Genomic DNA, 14,651 nt, shown 5'->3' with positions numbered 1-14,651 from the left:
CTTAAATATGTAAAATTGGTGGAGTTACCCTTTAACTAATCTACATAGAGACATTCTGAAAAATATAATTTGTCATCCTTGTCTCAAAAGGAAGACAGTCAGCTACAGCAGTCATTCAGCTAGTATCCCTTCTCTTTAAAACAGCTCCAACCTAAATTTCTGTCATCGCTCCTCCTGTCTTCCAGGACGAGCCAACCACTGGTCGGCTCTGATTGGTGCGTCTCACTCCAGAGGATACGTGCTGTGGGAGTACGGAGGCTACGCCAGCGAGGGCGTCCGTCAGGTTGCTGAGTTTGGCTCCCCCATCAAGATGGAAGAGGAGATTCGACAGAAGGTAGGGTGGACGTCAGATGGAGTCTCTGCGGGTTCTCTGTCACGTCTCCATTTTTAATGTAACACAAGTGTTCCTGTGGCTTGTAACATGTGTTCTGAGCCTCCACATTGGAGTTAAACCCAGTGCCACTGGCAAACAATTGGAGACATGAAAAAACTAACGAGAAATTAAGATTAAATTCTGAAAAAAAAGCTCCAATCGCGCTCTGACTGAAACCTTCAACAGTGCATACACAACGTATGTACAATATCATCATCATATGTGTTCATGCCCCCTTGCAATATGTCAGGGGCTGTTACAGCACACTGAGAGGTTAATGACAGGCTGAGGCAATAAGAAGATGTGCACACACACAGACACACACACACACACTCACACACACACACACAAAATGGAAGCTGATGAATGTGCGCTACAGTGAAATTCCCATTTCCACAGTGGGCAAAGCATTTGCAAAGTGACAGAGAGTGCCGTCCTGCTCTCATTAAACCAGATGCATGTTGACAGTGCGTGGTGCTGCTTTCAGCTTGAAATCAGACTCGTTTGGAAAACATCAGGCGACTGCTTTTGAGTGAACTATGCCTTTAGGGGATCAGATATTTTTGGAAGGCATCCACTGGATAGCACCCAGAGAGGACAGGCTGTTGCCTCAGCTCACCAAGTGTTTGTGTGTGTGTAGAGATATTGAAAGATAGCTCAGTTGGGAGAGTGCATGACAGGACACAGTCGAGATATGTACGTAAGCATGCTTGTGTGTGTGTGTGTGTGTGTGTGTGTGTGTGTGTGTGTGTGTGTGTGTGTGTAGGTGAGTCAAATGCTTGCATACATAGGATTGTTGAGTCTCTAACATCTCATTGCAGCAGTAACGTTGTGGATGGCAGCAGAAACAAACCTCCTTGAGCAGTAAAAGATAAAGAAAATGGTCTTTAGAAAGGCAGGTTGAGCTTCACAGCCCTGCTAGATGCTTCTGTCCACAAGAACAAAGCTATTTGCATTTACAGTTGATGTGATCGGAGTAACCATCAGAGTACGTCCAGTCTCAAATACCACTTGCTGGCCGAGCACAGCTGATGCAGAGAGCCCTCCTCTCCCTCTAAAGCAGTGGTTGTTCTTGCTTGGCTGGAATGAAAACCTGCAGCCACAGCGGCCCTTTACTGGATCAGTTTGAGACCACTGCTCTAAAGGCAGACTGCGCTGTAAAGTTTGCAACGCAGACGGCTGAACAGCTCAACATGAGACAAGCTGACAACAATGATAACTGAGTTGGTGGCTGCAGCTCACAGGCTGATAAACATTGTTCAGATCACCTTTACAAGTGTAAAGCTGGACACGACAGTCTTAGTATTACGCACCTGTCATGATAACAAATTTTGCTGGACAATAATTGTCCCAGAAATCATTGCGATAAACGATAATACTGCTGTTTTGAGACCATTTATAATGGTAATGACATAGCAATGCAAGTACACCCTTTCAAAGATCAATAAACTTTTATTTCTAAAGAATATTTAACATTGGAATTGGAATGCGAAGAAGACATTTTAAATATCCAAAATAAATAAACAAAACAACCAGGAACAATAAATAAAAAGGACTCTCAGTCTCTGTTAGCAAAAATTGCACTTGAATTACACACAAACAAAAACAATAACCCTGACCCTTTAGTATGTCGTCTTTCACGCTGTACAGTTGTGGAATTGCCGTTTGGCAGTTTGTACTGGCTGTCAAATGTTTGCAGCATTTGTCGAAATGCCGGCTTTGCATGTATCTGGCTTTGCATCTGCTGATTATGCTTTAGGTGTAGATGCATGTTTGTTGTATTGCCGCTTTTAGTTGCTATTGAACCACAAACCCTGTGAATTGATGAGTGCTCCACTACCTTTAACGTCTTTGCTTGTATAAGGTCATCGTGTAGGTAGTGTTGTGTTACAGTGGGCAGGACAGCTTCAGGGTAATATAGGATGGATAGTATTTTAAAAAAATCAATGATGGTATTTAAATTGTCCTCACGGAGACTTTAGCATGGGTTCCTTAAATGACTTTCCCAGAAAACAAACTTTATCGTGATACACAGTATATTAGTATCATAGCAGTATATACATACACTGTGCTGGTTGGACTGAGGCCAGCAGTATATGGCTGTCTGAGTGCGTCCTCGTTCTGCCACACTCTCTTCTTCTGTGGGCACTGAAAGGTGTGTCCTGGCCATTTGCGAGGGAACAATAGTGTGTTGTTAGGGGGCTGTCAGTGTGGTGTGTGCCTGTCAGTTTAGGTTTGGGTTGTTGTGCGGAGACATTAGAGGCTGACGGACAGCCCTAACTCCTCTCTTGGCTGGCTCCCTCTGTCTCTGGGCTAATAACTACCCTGACACAATGGAAACTTCAGCCTAGTTCATGGCAGAATGAGATGGCTTGATTGTGTACTGTAGACTGGAATGTCAGCAGTTGAGCTGCAGGAAGAAACAGCTCGATTGTAAACTGTAGGCTGGAATGTCAGCTATTGAGTTGTTGGACTTTGCAACCGGGAGTCTTAAACATTTTTTTTAAATCAGTGAATAAATAAGATCCTAAACCTAAATGAGGTGTCCCATTCACATGATAAAGTATAGGTCCTAGAGTTGTGTTTAGTGTATAGTAGACTGCTGTGTTTGTGTGCTATGAACATCTAAAACATTAGACATGCTGTCAATGCTGCAGCTTCTCTGCTGTGGACGAGTCAAGAATCTGTCAGGTTCTTCTTCTCTTGGAGGCAAACTGCAAGAGAAGAGTTTCAAGGTAAGAATTACTTCTGTTATCAAATAAATGTCCGGTAAATGTTCCCAGTTAGCTTTTTCTGTTTATTCCGTAAACGGTCAAAAAAAACCCATATTTTAAATGAAACAAAACAGCAAATCACATGAGAAGACGGTGAATGTAATGTTTGGCCTTTATTCAAAATAATAAATTATATGTCAACATTTTTCGATCTCATGCTAATTTGATTAATAGCAATTTCTGCACTAGAAATGATAGAATTTACCAATATTTCTAGTGCTGTGCTGATGTGTGTTTCTCACAGAGCTGGTAGGGTTATGCTCAAGTTACGTTGCAAGATTCTAGCCATGATTTTCCTGGAGCGCTCATTTCCCGTGTGCGACTATCGCCGTTTGTGGACTGATCAAAGACGCAATCCAGGAGCTCGCAGCAGCATCCCGACGTATGCTGAACACCTGGTCGAAGGTCGAGGAGCTTGTAATTGTAAAAATGATCCCTCTCACCCCTATATATTCTTATCTTCCTTTTTAACCTGCTGCATATCAGCGCACGAACAACTCGGACTGCTTGGGCCTCATCATTCCAGTGTCACATCTCACATGTGCGATCTCCCCCTGTGTGACCCCCTGCAGTCCATCAGTCATGTAAAGAGCGAAACACAACGACTGAAAGAATCCAGATCATGAGAAAGAAAGTCGCATAGCGTGATTGAAGCATTAAGGGCAGCCCTCCTCTCAGCAAACAGTGCCGCAGATATGTCTGTCGTTGTCTGCTCGCCCCCATGTTGATGGAAAGCCTTTGTGAAGTTTGCCAGCGCACCGTTTTACATCCTCATGAGAATATTTAATCTACATTAAACTGAGGCGTAAATGTGAAATGCATAAGAAGTGCGAAGCTGAGGTTACACTGTGCCTCGTTAGGTCAAGACCCTCTTTAGATCGCCAGCTGCTTTAATCTCAGGTGGTAATTAAAATAAGTTCTGTCAGGTAGAGGGAAGCAAACAACACGTGTATTCATCTGGAAGGTGATGACACAGTTTTGTTTTTTTTTTGTTTGCTCCATTGTTTGTTTTAGACCTCATGTACATTGCACACACATGCATGTGGATGAAAAAAAAAAAAATCTGCTTCGGATGTTGAAAAGAGATCTTTTCAGGCGCACACATACACTCACATCTTTTCAATTCTCCGGGGCGCCTGAGTTCAGACCGGGAGAACATCGGAGAGGCTGCTGCAAAGGTGGGAAGCCGACATGGGTCAGTAATCCCTGTCTTAGCCGAGAATCCCAACCATCCAGAGGAGCAATCAGCTGTGGTGATGTGTGGACAAAGCCTTAAGACCAACCTCTCCCGCCCAGCGCCGACCCGCGCTCCCCCCCCGACTAACACAGGCCAAAGCCCGGCCCAAGACAGGCGGACTGGCAGACAGAGGCGCAGACAGACAAGCGGCGGGGAGGCGGACCTGAGGGCTCTCGCTGTGATGACACGAGCACAAGCCAGAACATCTCTGTCAGAGAGGCGCTCCCTCAGACTCGCCAGCGACGTCACGCTGTTCAGAAAGTCGTGCGGCGGAATATAACAAACAAATCAGAAATTACGCACAGAAGTTTTTTTTTTTTTTTTCCTGGAGGCAAATATTTAGACGCCGAATGAGTGTTGACACGCACCTGTTTCATCTCAGCGGGCGCGAACTCAGTCAAACAGCAGTCAGAGTTGAGGTGTTTGTCGACTCGCCGCCGTCGTTCTCAGAATGATGACACAAATCTGTCGTCTCCTGCTTGTTTGTTTCACTCTGCGGCCGTGATGCCGTCCGTCATGATTCTCCTCCTGGTAAGCGTGTAAAGCGCAAAAGGCCTGCTGGACAGGACCCGACACGCATGAGCATGTGGAAAATATGTGTGATAAAGCTCATCCCGAAAAAAGGCTTGAGGCGCATATCAGCTCATACCACAGCGCACGCCACACATCTCTGCACACCGGCGGAGAGCCACAGCTTGGTCTTGCTTTCTGAAAATGGATCTCTGGAAGCGAGGGCGCTGTTGATGCAGCGGGGTTCGACGGCAGGTTTGAACGTGCCGAGATCTTGAAGCGCTTTTGTTGTCGCTGAAGCTGCCTGAGCGCGTCCCTTATGGACAAAAAGAGCAGCACGACGAGGTCTGTGCTCGTACAAACTAGTCGGAAATCGCCTGTTTCGGCTCGGTTTCAGCTCACTTGTGCGCAAGTGCGAGCAAGTCACTCAAAAAGAAGCTGACACCTGAGAATTGAAGGACTTAAAAAAATTAAATGTAGTGTTATGGTGGCATTAGAGGGCTGAGCTTTACAGGTGCTGATTCAATTGACATCACTGAAGTCAGTTTATGAGATGTCGCACGGCTCTGTCTGGAGTCACAAAACTTTTTTCACATGTGCAGTCGTTCACCTTCAGACTAGCAAACAGCGTGTTTTAAGGCACAGGATTTGAAAGGGACAACCATAAATACATTCATTCTAAATATGATAAATTTGAGGAATACAAAAACGTCTCTTATATCTCTTATATGTTCCACTTAAACTTACTCTGTATGATGTTAGAAACATGCTATTTAATTCCAACCTATACTGTACGATTATCTTCTATGATGGGAGCCAAAGCTTACAACTCATGTGGGGTCTGATCTCAAAGTCACGACCTGAGTGCTCACACTGTATGTGTGTAAAATGGGAAATAAAATGTTTTTTTCATCGGTAGCACTGGGTCACACTATGTCTCTCTTGATATTCCTGCCAACCCTTCTCTTGTTGATACTGGCCCTGATAGAAGGAGGAGGGAAAAACCTCAAGCGGGCCTGTTTGCTGTTGTCACGGCTCGATCAATCCGGCCTCGGAATGTCTGACATGTCAGAAATTCTTCTGAAACGTCTGGCATCTCTCCTGGAGCTGGAGCAGCTGATCGATCCTCGCTGACCCGACTCGTGGATGAGCCATGTGGCTCAAAACTTGGGTCAGAAGCAGGCTCACATCATACAGTGTATACCCATGTTTACTCTAAGAACAGGTCTCTTTGTACGGGTACTTGTGCAAGGCCCAGAGAGTGTTTTACAGGCTGTTCAGGAAAAGAAGCGTCAGATAAGCTTCACCGCTAAAAAACAAGTAGATTCAGGTTCATTTTTTCACTCTGGAGTTGGTCCTCTTAGTGCTCTGAAGTTTCACTACATTCTTCTTGGTGTGATTGTATGTAATGAAGAAAGACTCTTCATAGTTTTATTCTTAAAGATCTTATTTGTGAATTGAATACTGAGGCTTTGGGATTGTTGGTGAGGTAGGTGGCCATCCCAAAGCCTCAGTATTAGATTTACTGCCTGAGCTCATTTTGAATGACAGCAGATGAAGTGGGATTAAAAAAAAAAGATAAGTGTCCCTTTATCCAGAGGAACTAAAAGTATATTTTTAATGTCACCACTCTCTTAATCACAAAACTAAATTACACAGCACATCTTCTTATTGATTGCTTGGAAATGTCACATGCAGACGAGAGTGTAAAACCATCGTGCAAGCGGAGATTGTTTAATTTGAAGAGCTGCTGGCCGAGATGTAAATCCTCAGTGCTTTTTACGCTGCTGACACTGCCAGGAGACAAAAAAAAACCCTGTATCTGCTTAATTATTACTCCCTGTGAAATGCCACATGCTCTCAGCCAGGTGTGATCACACGGTGATCAGACAGCGAAATGTCAAGAGCTGCTGGCCATCGAGCCGTTTGTTCCAACTTTAAAGGAGAGAAGTGTTGTCACAGGCCCAGTCAATTAGCTTTTAATGAAGTTCACGTGATTCTCTGCCTCCCCAGCGATTTCCGCATGCAAAATCTCAAGGTCTGCCTGATCCAGCACGCTCGTCGGTGCACTCTTGCTCACCTCCAAAAAGGATTTGTCAATTGTGTTCCTCTTCTTTCTGCGTGCATCGCTCAGCAGGCGCTCCAGGGCGCTGCCTGTCACGGCTAAGGCTGTTGTTAAAAGCCATTTGACGTGCGATTCTTTTGTGCCGAAGCTTAACATGTTTTTTAAAAAAACTGGCTCAGCTTTTAGCGCTGCAGGGAGCAGTCAATGGCTCACCTTTTCCTTTTCAAGCACGGAGACAAAGGAGGCAGTACAGAGACAGGTGGACACAGGGACAGATTTCCCCTCCAAACGTTGCCCTGAGCCTTACACCGGGCCACATATCGCCCTGGGCGAGAATCTATCAGGCCTCTCTGGGGAGAGCCGCAGCTGATATTTCCTCTGTAAAAAAAGTGGCACTTATTTCCATTACAAAGTCCCGGTTTGACAAAAAAGTTTGACTGCTGGAAATGTGAAATGTGTCACGGTGACCTTCTCTGTGCCTGGAGAGATCGGTCGTGGCGGGTGGTGCACTCATTGCTACCGGGCTGAGGCTGCTTCGCATACGCAACCTTTTCTCCGCAGACGTTCTCTGCCAGTCTTTTGGTGTGACGCTTGATCAGTGCTCCTCAGTGATGTAGTCTTTCGCTCTCCGTCCCGTCTTTCTGATATTTAGCACGTCTCATTTTTTTAGCATCTCGCTAACGTCTTTCCCTTTTCCCGAGGCAGGAGGGAAGTGAGGAAGGCAAGGAAGTCTTCCCTCCACTCTTCCTTCCTGCCTCGCTCCTTTTGTTCTCGATTTATTCCTGCCCTCCATCATTCAAATCAGCTCCTTTCTTTTGTCCTTCCTTCCTCTTGCCTTTATTTAGTTTGTTTGTTAGATGTAGTAACCAGACACCAATTTTCCTTCCCGCTACTGATTCTGATGCCTGAATTTTGTACTAACGCGGTAACAGCAATTCAACATCCTTATATTATTCGCACTATATTCTATGTTATCATTAGATGTGGTTATCAAACGTCATTGTTGTTTTTTAACAACACCTTCTCCTCTCACCCGAACTACGCCCTTTACTGCCAGTAGTTCCTCAAAGGATGCTGATTGGTTGAACCATGGGATGTTCGACCACAGCCTGGCAAGATGGAGTCTTCGTTTCTTCGCCTGCATGCTTCTTCTTTTTTTTTCATTACACCCTCTCCCAATTTTATTCCTTTCTTCTTCAATCCATCCTTGCTTCCGTTTCCATCGCTGTTTCCTCTGAACACCTCACTGACTAACTGATTGACGTCGCTTCACGAATACCCCAAAACATCTTCTTCTTCTTCTTTTTTTGCTTCCTGTCTAATGAGTGCATCAGTTTTCCACCCGTCTTCTCTGTTTCTCTTTTCCGCCCCTCTTATTCTCGCTCTCCTCCTTTCTTTCTTTTTCTCTCTCTCTCCACAGTGATTTGATTACTTTCTTCTGTTTCTACAGGCCTATTTCTTGAGACAGATTGTCAGAGCAGGGTGCAGGGTGAGACGAGGTAGAGAAGGCAGGGACGGGAGAACAGGAACAAGAGAACTATCCTTCACTTTCATCTCGCTACTCAAAACACTTCACAGGAAATTGCTGCAGACATACCACAGATAGGCAGAAAGGCTACCAGGCAAACACACACACACACACACAAACTCCCAATGTCTTTATTGCTATATTGCAGAGACGTCTGGATGGCACCAGTGAATAGAGGAACACAAGGCACTCCAGGAGCACTCCGAAGTCTCCCTCTCATTCCTTTCTCACGGCTGACACCTGTCAGATTAAGAGCGAAGGAAGTAACGCTAAGTGATTTACTTCCTCCTGCTCCGAGTGTATCTCCGTGTGCATGTTCGCAAGCCGCCGCCGCTCTCCGAGATGTTTTGTCAAGCCGTCACAGCGTCGACGCTTTCGCGGGAGAAAGGTTTTTGTGGTGCTGCTCAAAATCCCTCAGCAGGGACGATTTTCCCTCCGTCAGTCTGGTAGTTAGCCGGCGCCGCTGCTCAACGCGAGTGCAGTGAGGGAGAGTAGCAGTCAGCTCCTTCTCTCCGTCTTTATCTGCATTTTACACTCCGACTCAAAGTCTTTTCATTTGTGCAATGCAAAATGTCTGGATACAAAAAATCAGATTTATTCTTATTTATTTGAAATGAAATATTTTGGACTTTTGATGGACAGTTCATTAGTTTAAGTCAGACCTTATGTAGTCATTTGTTAGTTCTAAGCATTCTGACACTATACGAGCTACAGTTGCTACCTGCTTTGAAATTTAGCATACTGATTAGCTTACAGGCAAAGGCAGTGTTTACCTCTTTATATCAGACTGTGGTTCATTCCCACAGAGACAGACTGACTCGTCATTCCCAGACTCTGGCTGTTAGAATGTAGTGAACTCACAGTTACTTTTGCTCACTTCATGTACTTGGAGCTGCCTGTGCTTTCTATTCTTACCTAGCGAGACTGCTGGATTTGCAAGCACATCTCCTGAATACAGCTGCCATCAACCAGGAATCAGAAATGTAACGTGAGCACCATTCATATGTGAGGTTATCTTACATTTTTATCATTATTTTAGTGCTTTTCTGTTTTTTTTTTTTTTGTCGCCTCTCTATATTGTTTTTAATTGGCAATGTGAATGCATACAGTCCATACATCCTTTTTCGTCGGATGCATAAAATGACAACTTGCTGCATGCTGATTGAATTGTTTGACTAATCAAGACTTTACAATTGCACTGAAACATTAATTTATCATCTTGATGATTCCTCCACTGTAATCCGTTTTTAATTTCATGTCTTACCTGAGATATTTTTCACCAGAGATTTCATTTTTATTTATTGCTTTGGTAACACTTCATTTTACAGGTCAGGAAGTTGTATGTACAGTAGGTGGTGATTACCATGCAACATATTTTTAGTTTTATTGAAATCACCCCAAATTACATCTAAATGTATAGAAAATCATCTAACCTAACATTACCTACATATTCTCTCACAAACAATTAATAAATCACTGGTAATTCCTTCAATGCTTTTCCAGGAAGCTTCTGACTGGTTTCTGCGTATCTTAATATATCTGTCTTATCTTCAAAGTTTATGTCAGACTTCTCCAATAAGCTGGAGTGAGTTACAGCTGCTGATGTTCTGACCAGTTTTTGTCCGACCTCTGCAGGTCAGTGAATTGCAGTACATTTACATTCTCACGATGCACCCATCAGGCTCTTATTCTCACGCCCATGCAGTACTTCAGTGATTGTACATATGAACTTTTCAGAATATATTTACTAATGTATTGTTGTCTCAAATTAAAAACAGAGTGACATTTAACTTGAGGCGTGAAGCGTTTAGAATGGGAAATTATTCACTTGATTCTTGATTATGCGGTTGTTTTTTGTCAGTGATTAACAATTTGCGGTGGCTAAATATTAAACAAGTGGACACTTAGGAAAACTGTGTGACCTCTCTGCTGAAGCATTAGTAATTGGTAAAAATGTAAATGGTTAAAGACTGCACCTCAATTGACCTGCTGATGTTGGGCTGAAACTATTTGGAAATTAAGCTGAGACACCTCATTTTGATTTAGTGGCGTGCTGTGGAGAAGTTAGACAGAAAGTAGCTGGAAATTAAAATGTCTTGTTAAGCAGATTGCAATTTTGGAAATGTATTGAAGATATTACCAGTTATTTATCAGCTGCTCCTTGGAAAACAGCAGAATAATTGTGAAAGAAACAATGAGCTTATCGTTTTATATTATTTGAATAACTTTGTTATTGCCACCCACTTAACATGGACATTTCTGGACCTGTTGATTAAATGTTAGTGTTACCTTTTTTTTCCCCCTCTGGCAGTTACATAAACACATAAACCTCTCTAGGAGTTCCAACTTCCAAAGGGATTAGAGAAAAACAGAGGTAAGGGTGGGTGTCATCCTGCGCTAAGACAATGTCATTTTAATCTCTATAATTATGTGTTCTGAGCATCTGTGTCACATCACATCGTCCCTTGGGGAAATGAGAGGTGATAGGCAGCTTGTCAGGGCCTTCATAAATAATGACACGCTGATGCCAGCAGCACTTCTTGATGGAAACGTGGGGAATAATTTTATTTTCGGAGCGTGCTTGTTATTCATCGTGTAACAACTCCCCATCTTGATGTATTGGTTGGAGGTGTCTCGATGAGTTCGCGCCGCTGCCTTCCCACAAACCTGACGTCTCGCACTTCTCCCAGCCTCAAGGCATGTTCGTTTTTAATCAGACACACATCATGTTCGATAAAAACTGGATGGAATACATTAGCCCTTTAACCTCCGTTCTGCTGCTCTGTGGAGAAGACTCTTTGCTTGTTTGGTTATGTAGTTCGCACATTTTATTTTGCACAGTTTATGCATTTCACACCTGTTCGTCTCTGCACTGCACTTCGTTAGGCCTCAGGGTGATTTGACAGTGTTCGTCAAGCTGGCCATAGAGCGGGTTCCAGTGAAGGGTGTTGTCTGCCGCACTATATTTGGACTTAACTTTTCTTGTCTCCAAGAGCAAGAGGTGGGTGGAAAATGAGAGACAGCTCAGCCCGGCACTGGATTTGTGTGTGTGTGTGTGTGTGTGTGTGTCTTTTCCCTCTCTGTGTATCTTTATGATATGTGCACACATGGGAGTTAGTATAATGTAACGCTATCTTGAGTTCTTGCTGTGAAAGAGTGAGAGGTAGTTAAGTCAGGGAGCAGCTGATGACAATGCGACGCGGGCACACACACACACACGCGCGCACACACACACACACACACACACACACACAGATACACACATCCCACTCACAGAGTCGGTCCTGGGGGATTTTTGGAAAGCTTTTGGCGGCTGACAGACGGACAGAGTCTCACAACCAACTCTAATTGGCCGACAGTTTCAGGAGGGAGACGACTGGGCGAATGAAGCGGAGGATGAAGACGGTGACAGCTGAGACATATCCTTCCTAGTCTGACAGATTTTTGTTGTATTTCATTTGTGCTCTGCAACCTCAGCTTTCCAGCCCCAATTAATAACTGCCCCGCTCAAATTTCATCACCTCCTGCATCATCACCGTAACATCTCTGAATGCACACGCGTCCAGTGGTAAGATAAAAGCAGATGGAAACACATTCTTGTCAGTTCTAGGTGGCATGAATTGAAGTAAAGACACAGCACACACAAGGTGGGATGTCAAAATCATTTCCATGTTCCTTTAAAGGAAGGTACTTAGTGGAGAAGAATGTTATTATTCCTTTATTTGACATGACCCTGAGGAGGACTGAGGACTGATGATTTTTTTAATGTAACGCTTCCTTTAAAACTGCAGCATGTTGAATCGAGCAAACGTGTAGGTGTGACACTGTAGGTGACACTGACGGACTCAGTGTGCACTTGTTCTAACGTGGCTTCTTTGTAGAGCTGAAAGGATTATTTTAGTCGTCCTTGGGCTGGTACCCTCATTAATGTTGTTTGTCACTAAGGGTGTTTGACTTAAATGAAGCTTTAAAATGTTCAGTCTTATCGACGGTGCAAGCATACTATACTTTTCCTATTAATCATAGAGTATCTAATTTATGTTTTAATGGAAACGTTAGCGAAGACGCCAGTGTGTCTGTATAAGGATTACAGCAAATGTGACGACATACAGGTTGAGATGTGAGGCTGCTGCGAGCGACAAAGGTGAGGGATTACACTTAGACATTTATAGAGCCACCTCAGGCAAAGCAAGAAGGTTTTCTCTCTCTTTAGAAAGGAACAGCTCTTTCTTTTGCTTAGAAAGAAATTACACATATAAGTTTCGAAAAAAATGTTAATCTAAAATGTGCCACTCTTAAATGGAGTTATTGAGGGTTTTTCAGCTGGATTGTCTGTATTTTGGTATGGGTATCAATGGTTCTCATCCAGATCCACCAGCAGGTCAGAGATTCTCTTATCTAGTGAAATATCTCAGCACCTGTGGGATGGATCTGCACAGAATCTTTGGAGGATAAATACAGATGACTTTTGTGATCTCAACAGTTCTGTTATCTTCTCTTCTGAATGACATGTTGCAAATTTAGTGATCCCTTAACATTTTATGCAGCACCATCACCAGGTCAAAGTTCAGTGCTCATGCCATGGTCTGGGAGAATACTTTGATTCCGATTGGCTGTGGGGTCTCAATTAATTTCTGATATACGGACACTTATGTATAACAGTAGTTCCAGTGGGACTGCTTGTTCACCATTTAAATTAATGCCTGAACTTATAACCTGAACTTAAAATGAGTTGCATTGGCATTAGCCAACTGCATACACCTCTGAACGCCACAGGATGGAACCTGTAACATAGGCTGCAGGAAATAGTCTACACTTACCCTCCAAACATACTGGTTTTAAGTGATCACAGCACATCACATTTGCTGGCTGGCTAGTCATGTTGTTGAACATGTTAGCCTAGATTTACTTTTTGTCTACGGTACACAATGGTTTTGACTTTGAATCTTGCTACCTTGCTAACAGCTAAGCCAAAGGATCCAATCAGCTCAGTTTGGTGCTGTTCTGAGCATTATCAGTGGCTTTTTGATGGCGTTTTGTTGGTGGAGGCATAGACTGCAATGCACTGTTATTGTGCGGTCATTTGTGAGGTTGCTACTACGTATACTAGCAGTCTGCAAACTTTATCTGTCGGGGGGGTGGTCTTACTCTGTGTCACGGTGTGTTAGACCATGGACTAAACTTACACCGGAATATCCCTTTAAGGTGTGAGTCAATCCCTCACATGCTGCCATGGAAACAGAGTTATGGCTTGTGAAAACCTTTATGTTTTGGTTACTAGATGTATGACATGTATTCCTTTTTCTTTGGCAAGTGATGAAGGTAGGAACGCGACAATGACCTTGAGGTTTGACTCCACATCACACACTTATCCCTGATATGAACATCTCATCGGGCCTTATCCCTTACTAATGACCAAATATATGCTGATAACATTCCACCAGATTCATCATTGTAGCATGTTGACATGTTAAAATTTGCGTGATGATGTTAGCGTTCAGCACAATGCACCGCTGTGCCTCAGTACAGCCTCACAGAGCTACAGTACAAGCATGGCTGTTTTTTTTTGTTTTTTTTTCTCCTGCTTTCAACGTGCTATCCGCCCCAAATTAAATCCTGGTGTCTGGCGTGGATGCCTCTGCCTCCAGAGGACGGACAAATCCAAACTTTAAAAGTCAAACACAAACTGTCGTAAACATGGCGCGCGGCACTCCGGAGACAGCTGGACCCACTGACATGAGATATCTCCCTCCGTCATCCCCTTTGGTATAAAGCAGCACACATCATCATTAATGTGAGGTTTATGCCCATCAACACCCAGGGGTTTGGGTACTGAAAGGCAGACTTGTTAGTTATCGGTTTCCTCTTAGAGCCATATGGAACATCCAACATGATTTAAAGGCAGAAACACCTGAAGACTGCCTGGCACACGTATATTTATTCTTTAGAGAGATTACTTTGTAATCCAAATTGGATTTTACAGCAGGTTATTGGTAATAGTTGACTCGAAGGGTTTACAGCTCAATTACATCCTGCTGTTAGAGAGGATGACGACATCTCTCAAAGCGCATCTCATGCCTCTGTCTTTCTTTCATCTAATGTTGAAAGGCTTTAACGCTTCACTTTGTAGTGGGACTTCATTTAAACTCGACGCTCAGATGCAC

The 14,651-nt window shown here is 43.6% G+C and overlaps 1 protein-coding gene across 3 annotated transcripts in view; it reads left to right on the top strand.

Annotated features, from left to right (window-relative positions):
- The window catches only part of LOC119024754 (spondin-1-like), a 91,983-nt gene that overhangs the window by 33,669 nt on the left and 43,663 nt on the right, over window positions 1–14,651 (top strand). For all 3 annotated transcript variants that reach the window (XM_037107826.1, XM_037107827.1, XM_037107828.1), the window contains exon 6: window positions 186–334. In XM_037107826.1, coding sequence (XP_036963721.1) covers window positions 186–334 — 149 coding nt within the window. The remainder of the gene's footprint in view (window positions 1–185; window positions 335–14,651) is intronic.

This window comes from Acanthopagrus latus, chromosome 8 (genome assembly GCF_904848185.1).
Source record: "Acanthopagrus latus isolate v.2019 chromosome 8, fAcaLat1.1, whole genome shotgun sequence".
NCBI classification, from domain to species: domain Eukaryota; kingdom Metazoa; phylum Chordata; class Actinopteri; order Spariformes; family Sparidae; genus Acanthopagrus; species Acanthopagrus latus.
This window is presented reverse-complemented; position numbering and strand designations above follow the sequence as displayed.